This window comes from Muscardinus avellanarius (assembly GCF_963383645.1).
Source record: "Muscardinus avellanarius genome assembly, chromosome: 10".
Taxonomy (NCBI): domain Eukaryota; kingdom Metazoa; phylum Chordata; class Mammalia; order Rodentia; family Gliridae; genus Muscardinus; species Muscardinus avellanarius.
In genome coordinates this window covers 2,357,085-2,376,394 of record NC_137796.1, presented here as the reverse complement: position 1 = coordinate 2,376,394, position 19,310 = coordinate 2,357,085, and the positions used below count along the sequence as shown (strand labels likewise).

General features: G+C 53.4%; 1 protein-coding gene across 1 annotated transcript; it reads left to right on the top strand.

Moving 5' to 3' along the window:
* Window positions 1–3,413: 3,413 nt before the first annotated feature.
* Window positions 3,414–4,247, top strand: FOXL1 (forkhead box L1; the record flags this gene model as incomplete). Its single annotated transcript, XM_080702867.1, has 1 exon — window positions 3,414–4,247. The coding sequence occupies one exon, from the start codon at window positions 3,414–3,416 to the stop codon at window positions 4,245–4,247; it is 834 nt and encodes a 277-aa protein (XP_080558993.1).
* Between the last annotated feature and the right edge of the window lie 15,063 nt (window positions 4,248–19,310).

Here is a 19,310-nt window from a genome sequence, read left to right as displayed (position 1 = left end):
GTTACTCATCTTCATCCCCATCGTTTGGAGGCGTCAGAATGATGGGTGGGCCACATCCTGAGGCTTCACACCCCACTTTTCTCAAGTACACATGGTAAAATCACATACGTACATACAGCATATGATTCTGTAGTTATATGTTACACCACGCGCACAGCGTGTTGACTGTCTTCACATTTGTAAAAGAGATGCAGGTATTTGGACAGGGGGCCCAGATGCTGGTGATCTTGGACGTGGGGCTTTTGCTTTGTGGAGGGGCAGGGCGGGCGGGGGCCAGTGGGAGGCGCTCCGGGCTCCACCCCCCTCTCTTCAGAAGGCCTCTCTCCTCCGGTGCCCGGGAAGGCTGCCGGCAGCCCTCTTTGCACGCTGAACCCAATTTTGCTCCCAGGCCGCCCACCCGCGACTTGGAAACGTCGAGGCTTCGGGCGCACCCCGCAGGCTGGAGGTCTGTTTCCTGCAGGCCCGGAGATGCCTCCCACCGTCCGACTTGGAGATGACGCGCTTTTTCTGAGAGCTGAAGATTTACGAGCCTGCGAGGGACTTAGCGTGTCCCCGCCCGGCTCTCTGACCCCCTTCTGGCCCCCGCTTCTCCGGGACACCCGCTCCCCGACTTTCTCCCGGGCTCGCCCGCCCCCGCCGGCCGCGGCCGGGTCTCCAGCTAACCGAGCTTCCGCACGAGGGCGCATCGGCCTCGGGACGCCGGGGCGCGGGCCCCGCGCTCCCCGGAAATGTGCCGCCGCGCCGGGCGGCGCCGGGCAGACGTCTCTGCGGGCTCGGCTACAGCCCCAGCACCTGCGAGCCCAGGATTCACACCGCGCAGGGGCCGGAGCCCTACGGCGGGAGTCGCCTGGAGGCTCTGGAACTCCTGGGGCCGGGGCGGGGCGGGGCCTGCGACGGGAGCCACGCCCCGCGCCCCACCCGCCCCCAGTGCCCGCCCACAGCCCGGCGCCCCGCCCACAGCCCGGCGCCCCGCCCACAGCCCGGCGCCCCGCCCACGCCGCGAGCGCAGGGTTGTTTATTGGTGCCGGGGTTCCGGCTGGAGCTGCGGAGACGCGCCCGGACGGCGCGCGTGTAGGGAGGGTCCGGGACGTGCGTGCGGGACTTGGGGTGCCCGGAGCTCCGGGCGGGCGGGCGGAGAGGTGCAGACGTGAGGGAGGGGCTGCGCTGGGACACCAGCTGTCCTCTCGGTCTGGGTCTGTTGGAGCTGGCGCGCAGATGGGCACCCGGAGCTGAGTCCGTCCAAACTTGGGCTTACTGGGGTCTCTCGGATCTGGAGAGGCCGTGCGGCCCCGGGCCCTGGGGAAGGGGGCTGGGCTGCAAAGGCGCGGGCGCTCAGGCCCCTTGAGTCCAGGCTGTAATGGGGTGCTGGGGGAGAGGAGGGAGAGGAGGGGTCGGAGAGGACAACGCCCCGTCCCTTTTGGCTGGAGGGCCACCCTCGAGACGAAGGCCGGGCGGGCGGGGCTGCACGCTGGGCCTCTGGGACGTTGTGCGCGGAGGGAGAGCCAGAGGTGTCCCCGGGGCCAGGACTGAGCTCCCCGAGGCGGGGCCTGCACCCGAACCGGGTTTTCCGCCCTGAAATCGATTTCCTTTTTGGTATTTAAAGCTCACCCACTCCCCTGAAGTCTACTATTCCCATTAGGTCAGTATCCAGAACCCCCCAGCGCGTGGGTTTTTTCCCTTGGGGTCTCTTTGTGTTCAGAGGCGCCCTGAGCACTGGCCTGGTGTGTCTCCGAGTCAGCAGCAGCGGCAGAGCCCCCCCACCCCCTGTCTCTCCCCCCACGGTGCGGGGAGCCGCGCCCACCTGCCTCCCTCCTCTCTGGCATCGCCCACGGTTTTCTCAACAAAACGCTAATTCGCTTGTCCTCCGTGTTCTCGTTCTCCTTCAAAGAATATCCGTGGATGGAGATAAACGAACCCATCAGCCAGGAGTCCCCACCCCGCCCCAGCCTGGGGCGGAGGGAGACCCCTCTCCCACCAAGATGGCACCCCAGGGTGTCCTCGGGCCTTTTTGACTTGGTGTTACGTGGCTCCATGTAGAAGCAGACAGGAGTGGGGGCGCTCCCACCCTGGGGTGGGTGGGAGGGCGGGGGAGAGCACCGGGCTTCCCAGAGCTAATGTAATCACGGGCCAGCTGCGCGCACTAGTAAAGTTGTTACAACCCCTCCTCGTTGTAAACAGGAAGCACAGAATATCAAGCCAAAGACCCACATTCACAAACACCAGGTCCCCCGACAGCTGCCAGGTCCCCTCCGGCGCTACTGCACCCTTCGCCCCCCAGAGAGACCCTGGTTTTGCCCCCAACTCTCCAAGCAAGGTTTATTATGCCGAAACCTTTCTCAACAGCAATGGGCCGAGCGCCGGACCCCCACCCCCACTCCTGGCCCAGGGTCCTCTCCTTCTCTTCCCGAGAGGTTGGCCCGGGATGGGGTGCACCCCTCTTCCCTGGATCCCCAGGGGACCCCGTGAGGGGGGAGGGTCCTGGTGACCTCGGCCTACCACAGGGGTGCCCGGAATCTTCAGGGAGGGCTTTCCCCTTTCCATCAGACATCCAAACATCCTAGACACGACCCCTCCCCAACCCCCAATATCTGAGAGGTTTCAGGACCTCCGAAAGCACTTTGCAGAATCGTGCTATGTCAGTGAGATCTCCTGTTGAGCAGAGAGAAGAAAGGACCTTTTGTGGGAGGCTCGGCCTTGTGGGGCGCTCCCAGGCCAGAGGTAAAGCTAGCCCCGGCTCCCCCCCCTGCCCCCACCCCATACCCGCTTCCCGGCGGCCGGCCCGGCTGACCCAGCTCCAGCCACCCCGTGCACATCCTGCCTCGCCGACTGTGTTCACAGCGTCAAGGGGTGGACGTGATATTTCAAACATCAGATCAGTGCGTTTATATATTGGGTGCCCGGAAATTTTTCCAAATAAACACAGCTTGATTCAACTTGGGTGGGCGGACTTATCAACAGACTAATTCTATAAACAAATGAAGGGATAGCCCCGAAAGCGATTGGCTGGTATCAAAAAGACACGTGGAGGGAGAAGCTTGGAGTTTTTCAGCAATGAAATTTTAATTAATGTGGGTGGGCTGAGGACACAACGACTGTTTATCATAGACAATTTATTTTCCAGCGCTAAGTCAACATATAATAGCAAACTTACAACAATTATTTAACATTTCTGAAGCCATGCGGAAGGGACAGAGCGCGGAGCGGCGGCGAGAGCGGCGCAGCGGAGGGCGCAGGCTCGGGCTCCGGGGCAGCGGCGGCGCACTCCCCAGGCCGCCGCGGGGCGCACTCCCCAGGCCGCCGCGGGGCGCACTCCCCGGGCCGCGGGGCGCACTCCCCGGGCCGCGGGGCGCACTCCCCGGGCCGCGGGGCGCACTCTCCAGGCCGCGGGGCGCACTCCCCGGGCCGCGCGCACCATGAGCCGGCTCTTCGGCCCCGCGCTGCCCGCCCCGCCGCTGCTCTGCCTGTGCGGCCCCGACGGCGCCGCGCTGCCCCTGGCCCTCCCGGCCGCGCTGGGCGCCCGCGCCGAGCCCCCGCAGAAGCCGCCCTACAGCTACATCGCGCTCATCGCCATGGCCATCCAGCACGCGCCCGAGCGCCGCGCCACGCTCAGCGGCATCTACCAGTTCATCATGGAGCGCTTCCCCTTCTACCACGACAACCGGCAGGGCTGGCAGAACAGCATCCGCCACAACCTCTCGCTCAACGAGTGCTTCGTCAAGGTGCCGCGCGAGAAGGGGCGGCCGGGCAAGGGCAGCTACTGGACGCTGGACCCGCGCTGCCTGGACATGTTCGAGAACGGCAACTACCGGCGGCGCAAGAGGCGGCCGCGGCCGGCCGCGGGGGGGCCCGCGGAGCCCCAGCGCGCGCGCCCCGGGGCGCGGGGCCCGGGGGGCGGCGAGGCGGCGGCGGGGGGCCCCCGGGAGCGCCCCGAGCCCCCGCGCCAGGACGCGGGCGCCGCCCCGCCCAAGCGCCCCGACGGGCCCCGCAGCTTCAGCATCGACAGCATCCTGGCGGGGCGGCCGGGGGGCGCGGGCGCGGGGGGCGCGGGCGCGGGGGGCGCCAAGCCGGGGCCCCTGGGCCCGGCCGCCCCGCCCCCGGCCGCCCCCGCCGGCCTCCGGCCCCCGTTCAACGCCTCGCTGATGCTGGACCCCCACGTCCAGGGCGGCTTCTACCAGCTGGGCATCCCGTTCCTGTCCTACTTCCCGCTGCCGCTGCCGGACGCCGCCGCCGTCTTCGGCTTTCAGTAGCCGGCCTGGTGCGCCTCCGCCTCGCCCCGGTCCAAACGGCCTTCAGGTGGCGGCCGGAGGGTGCGGCCAGGGGGGCACATTGGCCTGCCCTCTCTGCAGCAGATCCGCCCAGCAACCGGGAAGAGAAGACAGGCCGCCATGAGCATTGCTGCCCCTTTCCCGTCCACTTCAGGATGTGCACCGCCATGCCCATCACAGCCCCGAGGGCCCATGATCCGCCAGCCCAAGACCTAAAGAAAGACACAGTGGCCGGGCCTCGGCCCGCACCGGGGTCCAACTTGTGGCCCCGGCGGGAGGGGGGGGTGTTCACAGAAGGATTTGCCCTGGAGGTGCAGTTTGGGGGACCCTGGCCACCACCCCCGTTCTTTAGGCCCGGGAGAAGACTGCCTGGTTAGCCTTTGCCACCAAAGCTCAGGGGGAGGCAGAGAAGCCTCAGCAGTCTCGCGTCTATTTTAGATGGAGAATTTGTCTCTTAATTTCTTTCTAGACAGTAAAAGGAACTTTCTTTGTCTTTTGCCTAAGTGCCCGGCTCTTTCCTACGATGAGTACCACCTTCTATTAAGGTGCACCCTCTGTAGTATGCATTGCGCCCCGCATGATAACTCACTAATACCCGCGTTCCGCCGCGTCCCTAACCCAGCGTAGACAGGGTTCTATCTCTTTTGCTTTGTTTTCAAGGGATTGAATGATTTTTTTGAGGGGGGGACAGAGAAGGTGTAGGAGTGAAATATGCCTCAAACAATATCAGCTCGCTCTCTCTTTTTTTTAATTTCCATGTTTTTTCAAGATCTAGGTTTGGATTTTGCTACAGTTTCCAACATCACATAATAAAGAACCAACCACATATAATTATTTTCTTTTTTGTGTGTGGTACTTGTGGTGGGACCCAGGGGCTTTCTACCTCCAGGCTACATTCCCAGACCTATTTTATACTTTATTTGGAAACAGGGTCTCTCTGAGTTGCTGAGGCTGGCTTCGAACCTGTGCGATCCTCCTGTCTCAGCCTCCCAAGTGCTGGGATTACAAGTATTCACCACTCTGCCCAGCTCCACATGCAATTTTAAAAGCTAAGAAAGAAAGTGAAAGGAGACAGGAGAGAGGAGAGAGAGACACACACGTTAGTGGTGGGAGAAATGAAGGTCTTGCTGGTGTCTCAGGGGGCATTTCTCCAGCCCCCAAAGGAGGCCAGATGGAGAATTTTCTCAGACACGCCCAGCCTCCTGGATCCCTCCCTCCAAGCCCCTACCAGGCCGAGGCCTGAAGGCTGACCTTAAGTAAATACCTTAAAGAAATGGCTGGAAGTCTGGTGGGCGGCAGCTGGGGCCTGTGACGAAGCCCTGGTTAAGAAAGCTGAGATTTTCACAGTCCAGTCTGAAACTTTGGGGGAAATACTCCCGACTCCAGAGCATTTCTCCTTGGGCCATCTTTGGGTTCAGGAACTTAGTTTTCTGAATCTAAGGAAATAGATTTTTATTATTTTTAAACGGTAGAGGAAAGGCACAAAAAGCCGTAAGTTCTCAAAGGAAATCTGAAAGAAGGCTTCAAAATATTTACTTTTCGATTCTTCCCAGGTCTTGTATAAAAGTAGTTAGGAATGTTAACCCAAGAGGGCTTGCTGGTCAATATGTCCAAACTGACATTTCAGCAGTCACGGTGTCTTAGTAGCTAGTAGGAACAGAGCTGGCTTTCAGAAGCTCAAAGCATGTGCTCCTGGCCCATACATTCGCACGTCCAGGGCTGACGGGTGGGGGCTTGGATAAGCTGCAGAGGGCAATTTGAAGAGCTTTGCTGAGCTCCCATCCTCGAGGGCTGGGCTCCTGGTGATTAACATAAGATGTGGGGCAGGATGTCGCTGGGTATTTCCTTATCCCAGGCTCTCAGCTCCGGTGAATAAAGTTGTTTTTTCATTAACCTCTCAGTGACTGATTCAGTGGATTACTGGGGGAGGGCTGTGTGTGTGTGTGTGTGTGTGTGTGTGATATAAACAAACAGTGTAATAGGAAAGGAGAGACTGGGATTATGTTTGAGAATCATGTCAACATCTCGGGAGGCTCCAGCTTCTGAGGGACAGGAGGGGAGGGACTGGGGACAGCAGAGCCCCGGAGTCCCTGAATGCCAGGAACCAGGATGGGTCATTCTGCTGCTGAATGCTTTTTGAATTTTCTGTTTTCATTTTGGGTTTGATATGCTGTCTTGTGTTAACTTGTGACAATTATTTTTGAAGACGCAAAATAACACTGCTCTTTGAAAAGACAGTACTTTAGAGTGCTAATTAGAAAAAATGTGTTGTATGAACATTATTAAGGCACAGAAAAAGGCAAGAGTCTTTATCTACATGTGTGTTTAGATAGTCCAAGAAATTCTAATGTCCACTCTTGCCAGGCTTAACACTGCTACAGGCAAAGGACAGTGGGGTTGTTTTCTGTGGGATCATGATGATTCTATGCGTGTTTCTTCCTACTGAAGAAAAAAGGGGAATTTGGGTCTTATCCATCAAAACTGTTCTAATGTCCCCTGTGCACAACTGGCCCCAAATTATGAATCAGTGAGACAAAAAAATGACTTCTCCTTTTAATTAAAGCAAAACCTGAGCTTTATTTAGGGTAGAGCAAAAGCAAATTTATCTTTTTTTTTTTTTGTACTGGGGATTGAACCCAGGAGCATTCCACCTCTGAGCTACATCCCCCGATCTTTCTTTATTTTGAAACAGGGTCTCACTAAGTTCCTGAGGCTGGCCTCGATCCTGCGGTCCTCCTGTTTCAGCCTCCCAAGTACTGGGATTACAGGTGTGCTCCACCGTGTCACGCAGACCGGCCAGTGCGTATTCATAGGCAGGCTAAAGAATTTGCCATCCACAATGACTGCTAGAGTTGACAGCCTGTTACAAAACAAAAATAAAAAGGGCTGGGAGTGGAGCTCCGCGGTAGATTACCCCTGGCTTCCATCTCCAGTAACACACACACACACACACACACACACACACACACACACACACGGGGTCCTAGCAAGAAACAGAAACCCACCTAGGTTGAGGGAAAGACCAAGGTGGAGGGACATTTACTGGGGCCCGGCCAGGTGAGAGCTGCCCTGCCTCACCAGGTTGCTGACAGTCTCATGTGCGAAGGCTGTCCTCAAACCTGTCGTCCTTCCATCTCCGCCTCCCAGGTATTGGGATTACAGTGGGCAAGCATCACCGTGCCCAGTTTTATTTTGTATTTTGAAACAGAGTCGCACTAAGCTGCAGAGAGCCTTACTAAATTGTTGAGGCTCTCCTCGAACCCGCGATCCTCCTTCCTCAGCCTCCCGAGTACTAGGATTACAGGCGGGTGCCACCACGCCTGGGCGCTCGGTGTTCGGGGTCAGGTTCACTTGGGCATCACGAGGTCTTAATGTGCGCCACGAGCTGTCTAGGCCTGGTGCCAGCCGGGCACGGGCACCTCACACCTCCCTGCCAGGTAGCTGGTCGCCACCTGCCAACTCCTCCAGGCCAGTTGGGACACACCTGCCCAGGGCTAAACCCTCTCACCACACCGCAGGGTCCCTCCCACTGGGCCGGATGCTCCAGGCTGGGAGCCGCTCACCATCTGCACCCCACCTGCCACCTGACTCTCCAGCCCCTTGGCTGTGTGGCCTGCCAAGCAGAGCTGAGGTGCGGCCAATGGACAGCCATCAGCGCCCTCTGACAGAGCCTGCGAGGGTGGGAGTAATCCGCCTCCTGCCTGGAGTGGCGGCCAGAGGTAAGTCAGCTCTGGGTGTGAAGGAATGGGAGCGCTTCGCTGGACGCGGGACCAGGGCCTCTCCTTTCCTCCAACCTGGCAGCTCAGCAACAGAATCCCGTGCCAGCGCCTCTGCCCGGGTTCTGTAACCCCCGGGCCACAGAGGATCCTGGCCGGCGGGCTGGGATCCGGCTCATCTTTTGGATGCCTTGTTTCATCTCTTAGGCTGATCCGACCTTTTGAAGATGAAACCAAAAGTAAACGAAGCGCTGTGAGGCGGGTGTGAGGGCGCAGAAGGAAGAGCCGGCCGCAGATGGCGCAGGCCGCAGCACTGGATGCTTCCTGGCTGTGCCCCGGCGGCGCAGGCGCGGGAAGACCCTTCCCAGGCCCGGCTGTCCAGCTGCGGTGAGGTCCAGGGCCTGCAACTGGATGCAGCTCGCTTTCTGCCTGCAGCACCGAGCCGTTCCCGTGGGCCACTGCGTGGAAGAGCTTCCGCCGCCTCCTGAGGAGGGAGGGACCAGAGGGGGGAAAGTTTTCCCTTAAGCCCTTGCATTTCGTGGCCCGCCTTATAAAGTGTAAAGAGCATTTCTTTCAAATGCTGCAGCTAAATATAGCAGGGGCTTGGTCAGCGAGAACATTTTTAGAAAACACATTACAAATCAGGAATGTTTTGCAGAAATAAATAAACTTTCCCACATTTTTGGCCTTGCCGTCGGCACTGCTGTTTCCATCTTGAGAGCAGAATGGGTGGGTGGGGGAGTTGAGTCCTCTGCAGTGGGCTCTGCCCAGGGCTCTCTGCTGGCTAGCCCAGGTGTTCATGGAGGTGCCCACGTGGGATGAACATTTATGGGCCACTTTTAGCTGTACCACCATCACCATCATCATCATCACCATCACCATCATCACCATCACCACTATCATCACACCATCATCACCATCATTACCATCATCATCATCACCACCATCATCATCACCATCACTATCATTACCATCACCAACACTGCCAACATCACCATCACCACCACCATCATCACCATCATTACCACCATCATCATCACCATCACCATCACCACCATCATCACCATCACCACCATCACCATCATCACCACCATCATCATCACCATCACTATCATTACCATCATCAACGTTGCCAACATCACCATCACCATCACCACCATCATCACCATCACTACTATCATCACCACCATCATCACCATCATTACCACCATCATCATCACCATCACCATCATCACCATCACCACCATCACCATCATCACCACCATCATCATCACCATCACTATCATTACCATCACCAACGTTGCCAACGTCACCATCACCATCACCACCATCATCACCATCACTACTATCATCACCACCATCATCACCATCATTACCACCATCATCATCACCACCACTACCATCATCATCACTGTCATCACCATCACCACCATCATCACCACCATCATCATCACCATCACTATCATTACCATCACCAGTGTTGCCAACATCACCATCACCACCACCATCACCACCATCATTACCATCATCACCATCACCATCATCACCACCATCATCATCACCATCACCATCATCACCATCACCACTATCATCACCACCATCATCACCATCACCACCACCATCATCACCATCATCACCACCATCATCATCACCATCACTATCATTATCATCACCAACGTTGCCAACATCACCATCACCACCATCATCATCACCACCACCACCATCACCAACACCATCACCATCATCACCACCACCATCACCACCAACACCATCACCACCACCATGACCATCGTCACCACCATTCTAACTACCACCACGACCATCATCATGACCATCATGACCATCACCATTATCCTCACCAACACCATTGTCACCACCATCATTATCACACTCACCACCATCTTCACTGTCTTTATCACCATCATCATCAAAAAGTATTTCAATATTTGCTGTGCTGTGCACATTCAGAACACTGGAAACAAAGAACTTTGTAAGTCCTTTTGCTTTAATTGTTGACAACCTTTCAGGGGAAGGAAATAGATTTATTTAACAAAAGTTGTTATTTTGATATATTTTTAGAGCTATTGAAAGGCATAGTGACTGTATAAGAAGGTAAAAGATTTATTTGGTATAAAAATTTTCATATCCATTTTCTCATTTAGTTTCAACTACCCTCACATGAGGTAGGCGTCCCATTATCTACACACACACACACACACACACACACACACACACACACACACATGCCAGAGGGACTGGTCCTAGGGCACCTGGCTAGTCCATTTCAGAATTAGTCTGGAATTGAGGGTACAGCATGCCTAGTCAAAACAAGAGCCCAATAAATTATTGTATAAAATTACTCAGGCTACGTGTGTAAGGTACATCTGAAACAAAAAAAATACATGTTTTTAGACTTAGGACTCATCCTCCAGATAGCTCATGTGTGAATATTGCAAACACTGGGAAATTTCAAAATATGAAACACTTCTTATCCCAGTCACTCCAGATAAAGGATTCTCACGCTGCAGTACCAAGGCTTGAGAAGCCTTGTGTAATTTCTCTGTGGGCTCTCCATACCTAGAGAATGGCACATATTGCCTCTTAACTAGGGATATCTTTTTTCTTCTATGCCAGTTAGAAAAAAAGGAGTAACTTACCAATTTTTAGTAGTTACAGTGAAAAAGTAAAATGGGTGAAATTAATTTTAGTAATATATTTTATTTGAAATGGTAAAATATCCTTTAATTATATAATTTAATGTAAAGAATTATTGAGATATTTTACATTTTTCTTGCTACTGAGTCTTTGAAATATCTTGCATGTATTTTTACTCTTATGATACTCCTTATTTTTTTTTATACTGAGGATGAAACCCAGGGCATTATACCTCTGAAATATATCCCCAGCCCTCTTTTATTCTTTTATTTTGAAACAGGGTCTCACTAAGTTGCAGAGAGCCTCACTAAATTGCTGAGGCTGGCCGTGAACCTGCGATCCTCCTGTCTCATCCTTCCAAGCACTGGGATTACAGGTGTGCGCCACCACACCTGGCTGCTCCTTACTTGGGATGAACCACATTTTACATTCTCAGGAGAGCTGCCTACCTAGCAGATGCTGAGTTGGACCTCTATCATCACCATCACCATTATTACTATTACCATAATCACCGTTACCACCATCACGATCACCATCCTCCTCCTCCTCCTCACCATCACCACCATCACCACCATCACCACCATCACCACATCACCCTCATCACTATCAATCACCATCATTACTATCACCATCACCACCATCACCATCACCACCATCATCACTATCAATCACCATCATTACTATCACCATCACCACCATTACCATCACCATCACCACTATCATAATCAATATCATCACCACCACCACTGTCACCATCATCACCATCACCGTCAGCATCACCATCAACATCACCATCAGCATCGCCACCATCACCATCATCATCATCACCATCACCAGTATCACCATCACTATCAGCATCAGCATCACTATCACCACCAGCAGCAGCAGCATCATGGCATCATCCTCTCTGGGTTGCCCTTTCACACACTTTTATAGAGTTCTTTATCACAGTCATCATAGCTGCAATTAAGTAATTGCTCACTCAGAAAGTTTGCCTGTCTCCCCCACTGTTCCTTAAGCTCCATGATGGTAACATCTTCATCACCTAAGCTGCTTCCTTCTTTTCTGTGGTGTCTAGCACAGTGCCTGCCACACAGTGGGCACTCAAAAACATTCATGGCAAGACCTGCCCCCCCCCCCCATGGCTGGCTGTCCTTCTGGAGTGAAAGTCCTGGGCTCGGGTGACTGCACACTCGGTGCGGGAGGCCGCCTGTTACTCGTGGGATGGATGCATCTTCTTATGCAGCGTGTTCTTTTCACCCCACATCTCCTTTCTGCCCCTGGCTTCTCCTTCCGGTGGAATAACTTTCCTTCTCTCCTTCACTCTTCCGGTTCTGCTCTGGTGAGAGCCATTCAATGGATTCATCTGGTGGGTAAACACAAGTAGATTCAGCCAGCCTCTGGAAGAGCCCAGCTCTTTTCTCCCAGGAGAAAGCTGAACCCCCAGAGGTAGTCATTCTTTGTTGCGTGGTTTGACGTCCACTCAGCTGTGGTGGGGACTGCGGTGGCCCCGAGCTGCCATCGACTGGGCGGGCGGGCAGGTTTGTGCTCACACAGAGATAATCTGTGGTCTCCAAGTGAGCATCCAGGCAGTGTGTTGGTGAATCTTGGCCCAGATCTGTCAGTTCTCAAACAGTTCAGAATTCAGCGTGCCTCCTGGTTTCAGTGGTGAAGCCAAGGGTGCGGGGTGCGTGCGCGCGCGCGCGCGTGTGTGTGTGTGTGTGTATGTACGCATGCACACTTCCCCAGTCATGATTCTACGTTGTTAAGGGTTGAGGGGCTCCGACTCCCAGTCTACAAGACAGCCCATGAGAAAAATGCTCATCCAGATGGGCTGTCTCCAACTCCGGACAGGCCCTCCCTGAAGAGTCAAAGAGGGGGCTGGAGCAACACTGCCTGCTCCACCATGGAGCGGACCTGGATCCCTTTGGAACCCATGACTTCTCGAGGGGCAGAGAGGCCTTCCAAGCTGCAGACTCTGGACTTCTAAGGATTGCAAACGTGTGTGTCCCCCAGGCTGGGCTTGTCGCGCTGGGGGGATGGGCTAGGGACACGGGGCGGGGGTAGCAGGGAGTGTGAGAAGCAGGATGAGCTCTGCGAGCCCACCAGGAGCAAGCGGCTCCCTTTCCCAGCAACTGGAATTCTCTACGGGGCCCATAACTCATACCGCAGAGCCGCGCCTGAGATCAGCCCCAGGATTGTAAGTTGCACTGTGAATGACCACATGATTTTATGACGTGTGTGCGGCTGTGTGTGTGTTCGGCAAAGCCGGGAGGCAGAAAGAGGCTTGAAGGGGGATTAAGAGCCTCCATCCCCGACTCCTGACCCAGCCCCAAACCCAGGGGTGTTTGGGGGGGGCCCCCCGGCACCCGCTCTTCCTCTAGGCTTCTTAATCATCGCCTGCCCCATGGAGCCTGGGTCTTGTTCGACGCTTCCCAAGCCTTATTTTCATTCACAAAGCAATATGTAATAATAGTTGTTAAAATAATTGTATTTCTGTTTTTACATCTGTAAAGATTAAGTTAAACAGTATGAAGCCCATTAAACTATTTCATGACGCGCTGCTGGAAATTGCCCTGCCTTCCTCCTGCTACTAGGATTCCAGAGTAAACTTCAGAGATGGGGCGGCTGCCACGACCGGTTATTTATAGCGGCTCATTCATCAATAATAAAAAAAAAAACTTCAAAAGGAATGTTACCCTTCTATGGGGGAGGCAAAGAAAATGCAGAGAAAGACGACCCCGTTAAGAAACAAAGCGGAGGCGGCCGCAAGACACTTAGCCGAATAAAGTCCCGATTTTTAACAAATACCACGTCGCACAAAGAGATTGCTGGCAACGGGAATCCGCTTGAACAGCTCGATCCCCATTGGATAGTTAAAGCAAGCTGGCAAGCAGTTGTATTTACGTTGGCTTCAAAGGGCCAGGGCCCCCTCTTTGGGTTTTAAAAATGTAATAGATTTGCAGTCTTGACATAGCAAGGCAATTCTTTTCATCTCAGTCAAGTCCAGGGGTGTGGACGCGTCCCTTTGCTAGTACCTATGGTTTGAACCTGCAGTTTTCTTGGCTTTTAGTGTGAAACTGGTTTGGGGATTGCTGAAGAATGTCCCAGGGTGGGAATATTTTATTAATCACATCTTGGTAGGTTCCCTTTATAGAAGCAAGTATGATTGATTGACGTGTGTGTGTGTGTGTGTGTGTGTGTGTGTGTGTGTGTGTGTGTGTGAGAGAGAGAGAGAGAGAGAGAGAGAGAGAGAGAGAGAGAGAGAGAGAGAGAAACTGAGACTGACTAGGGATTGAACCTAGGGGCATTCTACCTCTGAGCTACATCCACAGCCCAGTTTTATTCCTTATTTGAAAACAGGGTCTCGCTAAGTTGTGGAGAGGCTCACTAAGTTGCTGAGGCTGGTTTTGAACCTGCAATCCTCCTGTCTCAGCCTCCCAAGCACTGAGATTACCAGCGTGTGCCACCATGCCTGGCTTACCGGCTCCATTTTGCAGATGCAAACCTTGAGGTTGAGGGAGGTTTAGTCGATAGCCATCAGGCCGGGCAGCAGAAGTGACTCCTGTTCGTGACCCTGTCTTCGGTGACATCTAGAACTATAGAGATGCCTTCGATGTCAGATATGCTGAAAGTGTGACTCGACATGGACATTTGCACACCCACAGACATAACACCTGGCAAACATCTGGCACACTCCTGCAGACAGAGCCGGAGTGTGTGTGGAGATGTGCAGAGGCGGCAAAGACTGGTGTCCTCTGCGTTCCTGGACTCCACCAGGGCAGGCGCGGGTGCGCGGGGAGCTGGCCACCTGGGAGGGAGGCCGTGGGGACGCGCTGTGGAGGGGGAGCCGGCTGGAAGCGTTTGGTGCTGTGCAGACATTCCTGCCTCTGGAGGCGGGGGCTGGAGCGTCGGCCTGCGACAGTCAAGTCCTGAGCACCCACGATTACCAGGCAATTAGTGTGCGCTGGGCGCCCTGCCAAGCAAGAGCGTTAGCACTCTTGTGTCATTTATTTTTTTGCAAACAGGGAACTGGGACTCAGCTCAAGGAGGTTGAGTTGAGCTGGGATTAGAACTCAGAACAAGGCTCTTGATGCTGTGCTGTGGAGAGACCACCCCTGGGCCCATGGAATCCTACCCCCGTCTCCGTGCCCAGCCAACAGGGCTGGGAGGCTCTGGATTTGAACAGCACGTGGCGTCTGGTTGCTCTGCAGCCAGACAAGATGTTGCACAGAACATGTGCAGAGGGGCCGAGCTGACCCGCACACCAGCTTGGCCCGGCTTGCCAAGCTGGACACCTTCAAGATGAGGCGTCTTCTGGGGCTGAGGTGGCCCCAGAGCCCGCCCTATCTGGGCTGGAGATCTGGCTTGGCTACTGCAAGCCAGTCAGCCTCTTGGAGCTGCGGATTTCTCATCCCACACGTGGGGCTAATAACCTTGAGGCGGTGGTGAGGGTTTAGAGGGATGAGGTCATGTATCCAGTGACAGTGCCTCAACAATCTCTGGCTTGCGCCAGGAGCCTCACATGCAGAGTCAGTGGACAGGACTTATCATCCCCCCACTCACATTTTACAGACCAGCCCGAGGCACCCAGAGAGGCCAGGCTGCTCGCCCCACGCCACACGGCTCCAAGTAGCAGAGCCCGGAGGCGAGCCCAGGCAGCTTGGTGCCAGACTGTGTCCCGTGCCGCTGTTCACACCAGCCTCTTTAGCGAGCCCTCAGCAATTGTGGGCGGGGTGTGCATTTCCATTTAGATGCTGCCAATGGGCACAGGCAAGAAGTGTTTATTCGGGAAATGCGCTGGCCACCGGTGTGTTCTTGGCCCACCTCCGGGGGCACCATTCCCCAGGGGTCTTGGAATCATGTTCTAGAACGATTCCCCGCAGTCATACTACAATGATCTTGGGATGGGGCCTTGGTGTAGCCTGGGGATCAGGAACCCCAGGCCCTAGAACCCCCTCCTCGTAGCTGCTTGTCTTGCTGGGTGTCCCAGCAGGTCCCTACACTCTCCGGGCTCGGCTTCCTCACCTGTACCCAAAGGAGGCTGGCCGTAGCGGCGGCCACCATCTTCTGAGTTCCAACACGCCAAGGGTCCCTGCCAGCTGAGCCTGTTGTAGGTGGGTTGCCTCCGACGCTCCTTTTAGAGCCCAGACTTTGATTCGAAAAAGATACCTGCTCTGCTTCTACTCAGAGCCTGGGACGGGCCCGTGTTACTGCGCACAGCGTGGAGAAGCTGTTACCTTCTTTTGGAGGGAGCCATTCTGGGTCCCCATAGATGCAGCAGGGGGAACTTCGGAGGGTGTCTCTCACTGCAGAGGTGACCGGGTCGACACGGAAATGCCACCATTTCTCATCTCCTTGAACACAGTTATGCGCCTTCGAGAGGAACGGGGGTGGCTGCAGGGACCAGAATCACTGTGGCACCGTGAGATTCAGCCGGTGGCCCTTTGGTGTGTTGACGGAGGCCCGTGCTGTGGATGGAGCTGAGCCTGACACTCGGCGGGCGTGGCGTTGTGAGCTTTCTAACCGGAATCCTTTCCCCAGCCGGCCTTCAGCATTGGATGAATTCAGCTGCACTCCGGAACCTCCTACCACCTCACACGGTTTTAAAAATGCTTGGGGTTTGATAAAAACCAAGAAGGCTGTTTGCCAAGCCCCCTTTCTCCTTCACTTTTAAACCCACGTGGATTCCAAGGGGGAATTTCGTCCATATGTTTCCAATTCATTTGCCCTTAACTCATCAAACCCTTGTTTCAGAAAAGCGATTTGATGTGCGAGGAGCTTTCGGAGTTGGGTTCTTAAATCTTTTAAAGTTTTCGCTTCCCGGCTTTGAAAGGAGATGTTGCGTTTCGCCAAGCACAAATGAGCTCCCTAGCCGATGCGAGGGTCACGCCTGGTTCACGACTGCAGAGCCGTGAGTTCTCAGCGGGCCGTGGGTCGGGCGAAGACCTGTGCGGGCGGCAGGAGCAGGCCCGCCCTGGTGTGGAGGAGCCTCCCCCTTGGGTGGCGAATGGCGAGAACTGTGAGACCGTGGCCCGGAGCGGGGCGGTCTGCACAGCATCCTTTAGGACCCATGTTCCCACGTTGTAGGGGAGATATCACTTAGGAGGGACTTCTCTTTTGTTCACAAAATATGAATTCTTTTGAGCCTCTTTGATGACAGTTTAGTACTCGTGCAAGAGCAGAGGGTGCTGGAGCCCCTTGGACTCCCTGCCCGGCGTCAGCAGCCGTCACCTGAGGACACGTCCGGATGATTCAGAACGAATTCCGAACTTCACTTCACTTTATCCCCAAGTATTTCAATGTCCATCTGTACGACATAAGAAAGACGGAATTCCCAGTGGTATAGTTTCCTACTAGTAATTCCCCCTATTACACACACACACACACACACACACACACACACACGGCTTCAAGTAAGTATCTAAACAAGGGTTGTCGGTTGCATTTAGTTCTTTAAATACCTGATTCCTCTCCTGTTCTGTTTCATCTCCTTCTTCCTCTCTATTTTATTATTATTATTATTATTATTATTATTATTATTATTTTTGGCGGTACTGGGGGTAGAATCCAAGGGCATTCTACCTCTGAGAGACACCCTCAGCCCTATTTGTTTAGTCTTTATTTGGAAACAGGGTCTCACTGAGTTGCAGAGGGCCTCACTAAGTAGCTGAGGCTGGCTGTGAACCAGGATCCTCCTGTCTCAGCCTCCCGAGTGCTGGGATGACAAGTGTGCACCGCCACGCCCGGCTCTTTTTATTTTAATAAAATACTTTCATCAGTTGGGTGTGGTGGTGTACACTTGTCATTCCAGCATTTGGGAGGCGGAGACCGGAGGATCACAGTTTGCGGACAGCCTCAGCTACTTAACGAGGCCCTTCGAAACTCAGTGAGACCCGGTTTCAAAAATAAAAAGACTAAAAAATAGGGCTGGGGGTGTAGCTCAGAGATACAGTGCCCCCGGGTTCCATCCTTGGTACCACACCAAAAAAACTGCATCAAAATCTCATACATGTTAGCCGGGCATGGTGGCATACACTTGTAATCTCCGCGCTTGGGAGGCGGAGACAGGAGAATCGCGCAGGTTCGAAGCCATCCGCGCTGGCTTAAAAGACTCTGTTTCCAAATAAAAAGTATAAAATAGGTCTGGGAGTGTAGCCCGGAGGAAGAAGGGCTTCCAGGAAGCCCAGTACCACCAAAAAGAAAAAAAAATCTCATACATGTTAAATAGTAATTACACTTTGACTTCATGTATATATATATATATACATATATATACATATATATACATACACACACATATATATCATATATATTTACACTTTGACTTCATATATGTGTGTATATATATATGTGTGTGTATATATGTGTGTGTGTATATATATATGTGTGTGTATATATATGTGTGTGTGTATATATATGTGTGTATGTATATGTATGTGTGTATATATATGTATATATATATGTGTGTGTGTATATATATATGTGTGTGTATATATATGTATATATATGTGTATGTGTATATATATATGAACTGAGGATGAACCCAAGGGCATTCTACCTCCAAGCTAAATCCTCAGCCCTATATTTTATTCTTTTGAAACAGGGTCTCACTGAGTTGTGGAGGCCACAAACCTGCAATCCTCCTGTCTCAGCCTCCCAGGTCCCGGGATTACAAGCCTGCACCACCACTCTTGGCTGTAAAAATATTTTTAGAAAGGCGAATCAAGTGAAACCCTGAGGCAGTTATGAAGTCCAGGAAAAACAAAAGGTTAGATAAGGAAGGAAATAAGATGATGTGGTGCAACTTGTCTCAGGATGAATAATAAACATTTATGGTTATCAGAGGGGGAAAGCTGCCAATTTTATGTACAATTACAATGTAATTCTACTTAGAAGGGCATGGGAAGAGAGTGGACCCATGAACATCCTCACATCCTCACATCCTCACGAAAATGGCTGGTGGTTAGTGCTTAAAGTTGATAAATCAAGATCTGGTGATAAAATGCATATTAGAAATACTGCTGTAAGTAGTGGAAGAAGAGCTAAAGGGGTCAGGAGGGCCGCCTCTGGGAAGCTGTGCTGCGAGTGGGTGGCCGTGGCCCTGGGAATTAATTTTTAAAAATGCTTGACATGCCTGGATAGGGCATTTCGCCTGTGCTGGGGAATGAGTGGTCTTTTCAAACTGGAGATGCGAGTCCTTTAATTACAGGAAGTTATCTTGTCTTGTTTCTTTAATAACTTCTTACCTGCATTTTTTTGGGGGGTTGGTCTTTTTGGAATTCCTAGTAGTAGAATATTGGCCCTCTAGACGGTTCTCTATTTTTAATTTCCTCTCCCGTTATCCTTCTCTTTAGCTCTGTTTGGCCCCACTACTTACTTTCTGGGAGAGTTTCTCAGCTTTACATTCCAACACTCTTTTTGAATAGTAAATTTATGCCATCAGGCTTGCCAGTCCCGAGGGGTGAGTGTCAAAAACAGTATCTGGGCTCCAGGCTCTCATTTACTAGAAATGATAGCGTCTCCCTCCCTCTTTTGTGGTCCCGGGGTCTGTACCCAGGGGCATTCTACCTCTGAGCTATTCATTTTATTTTTTATTTGGGGTCTCGCTAGGTTGCTGAGAGTCCCTCTGTCTGCTGAGGCTGGCCTTGAACCTTCTGTCTGTCTCAGCCTG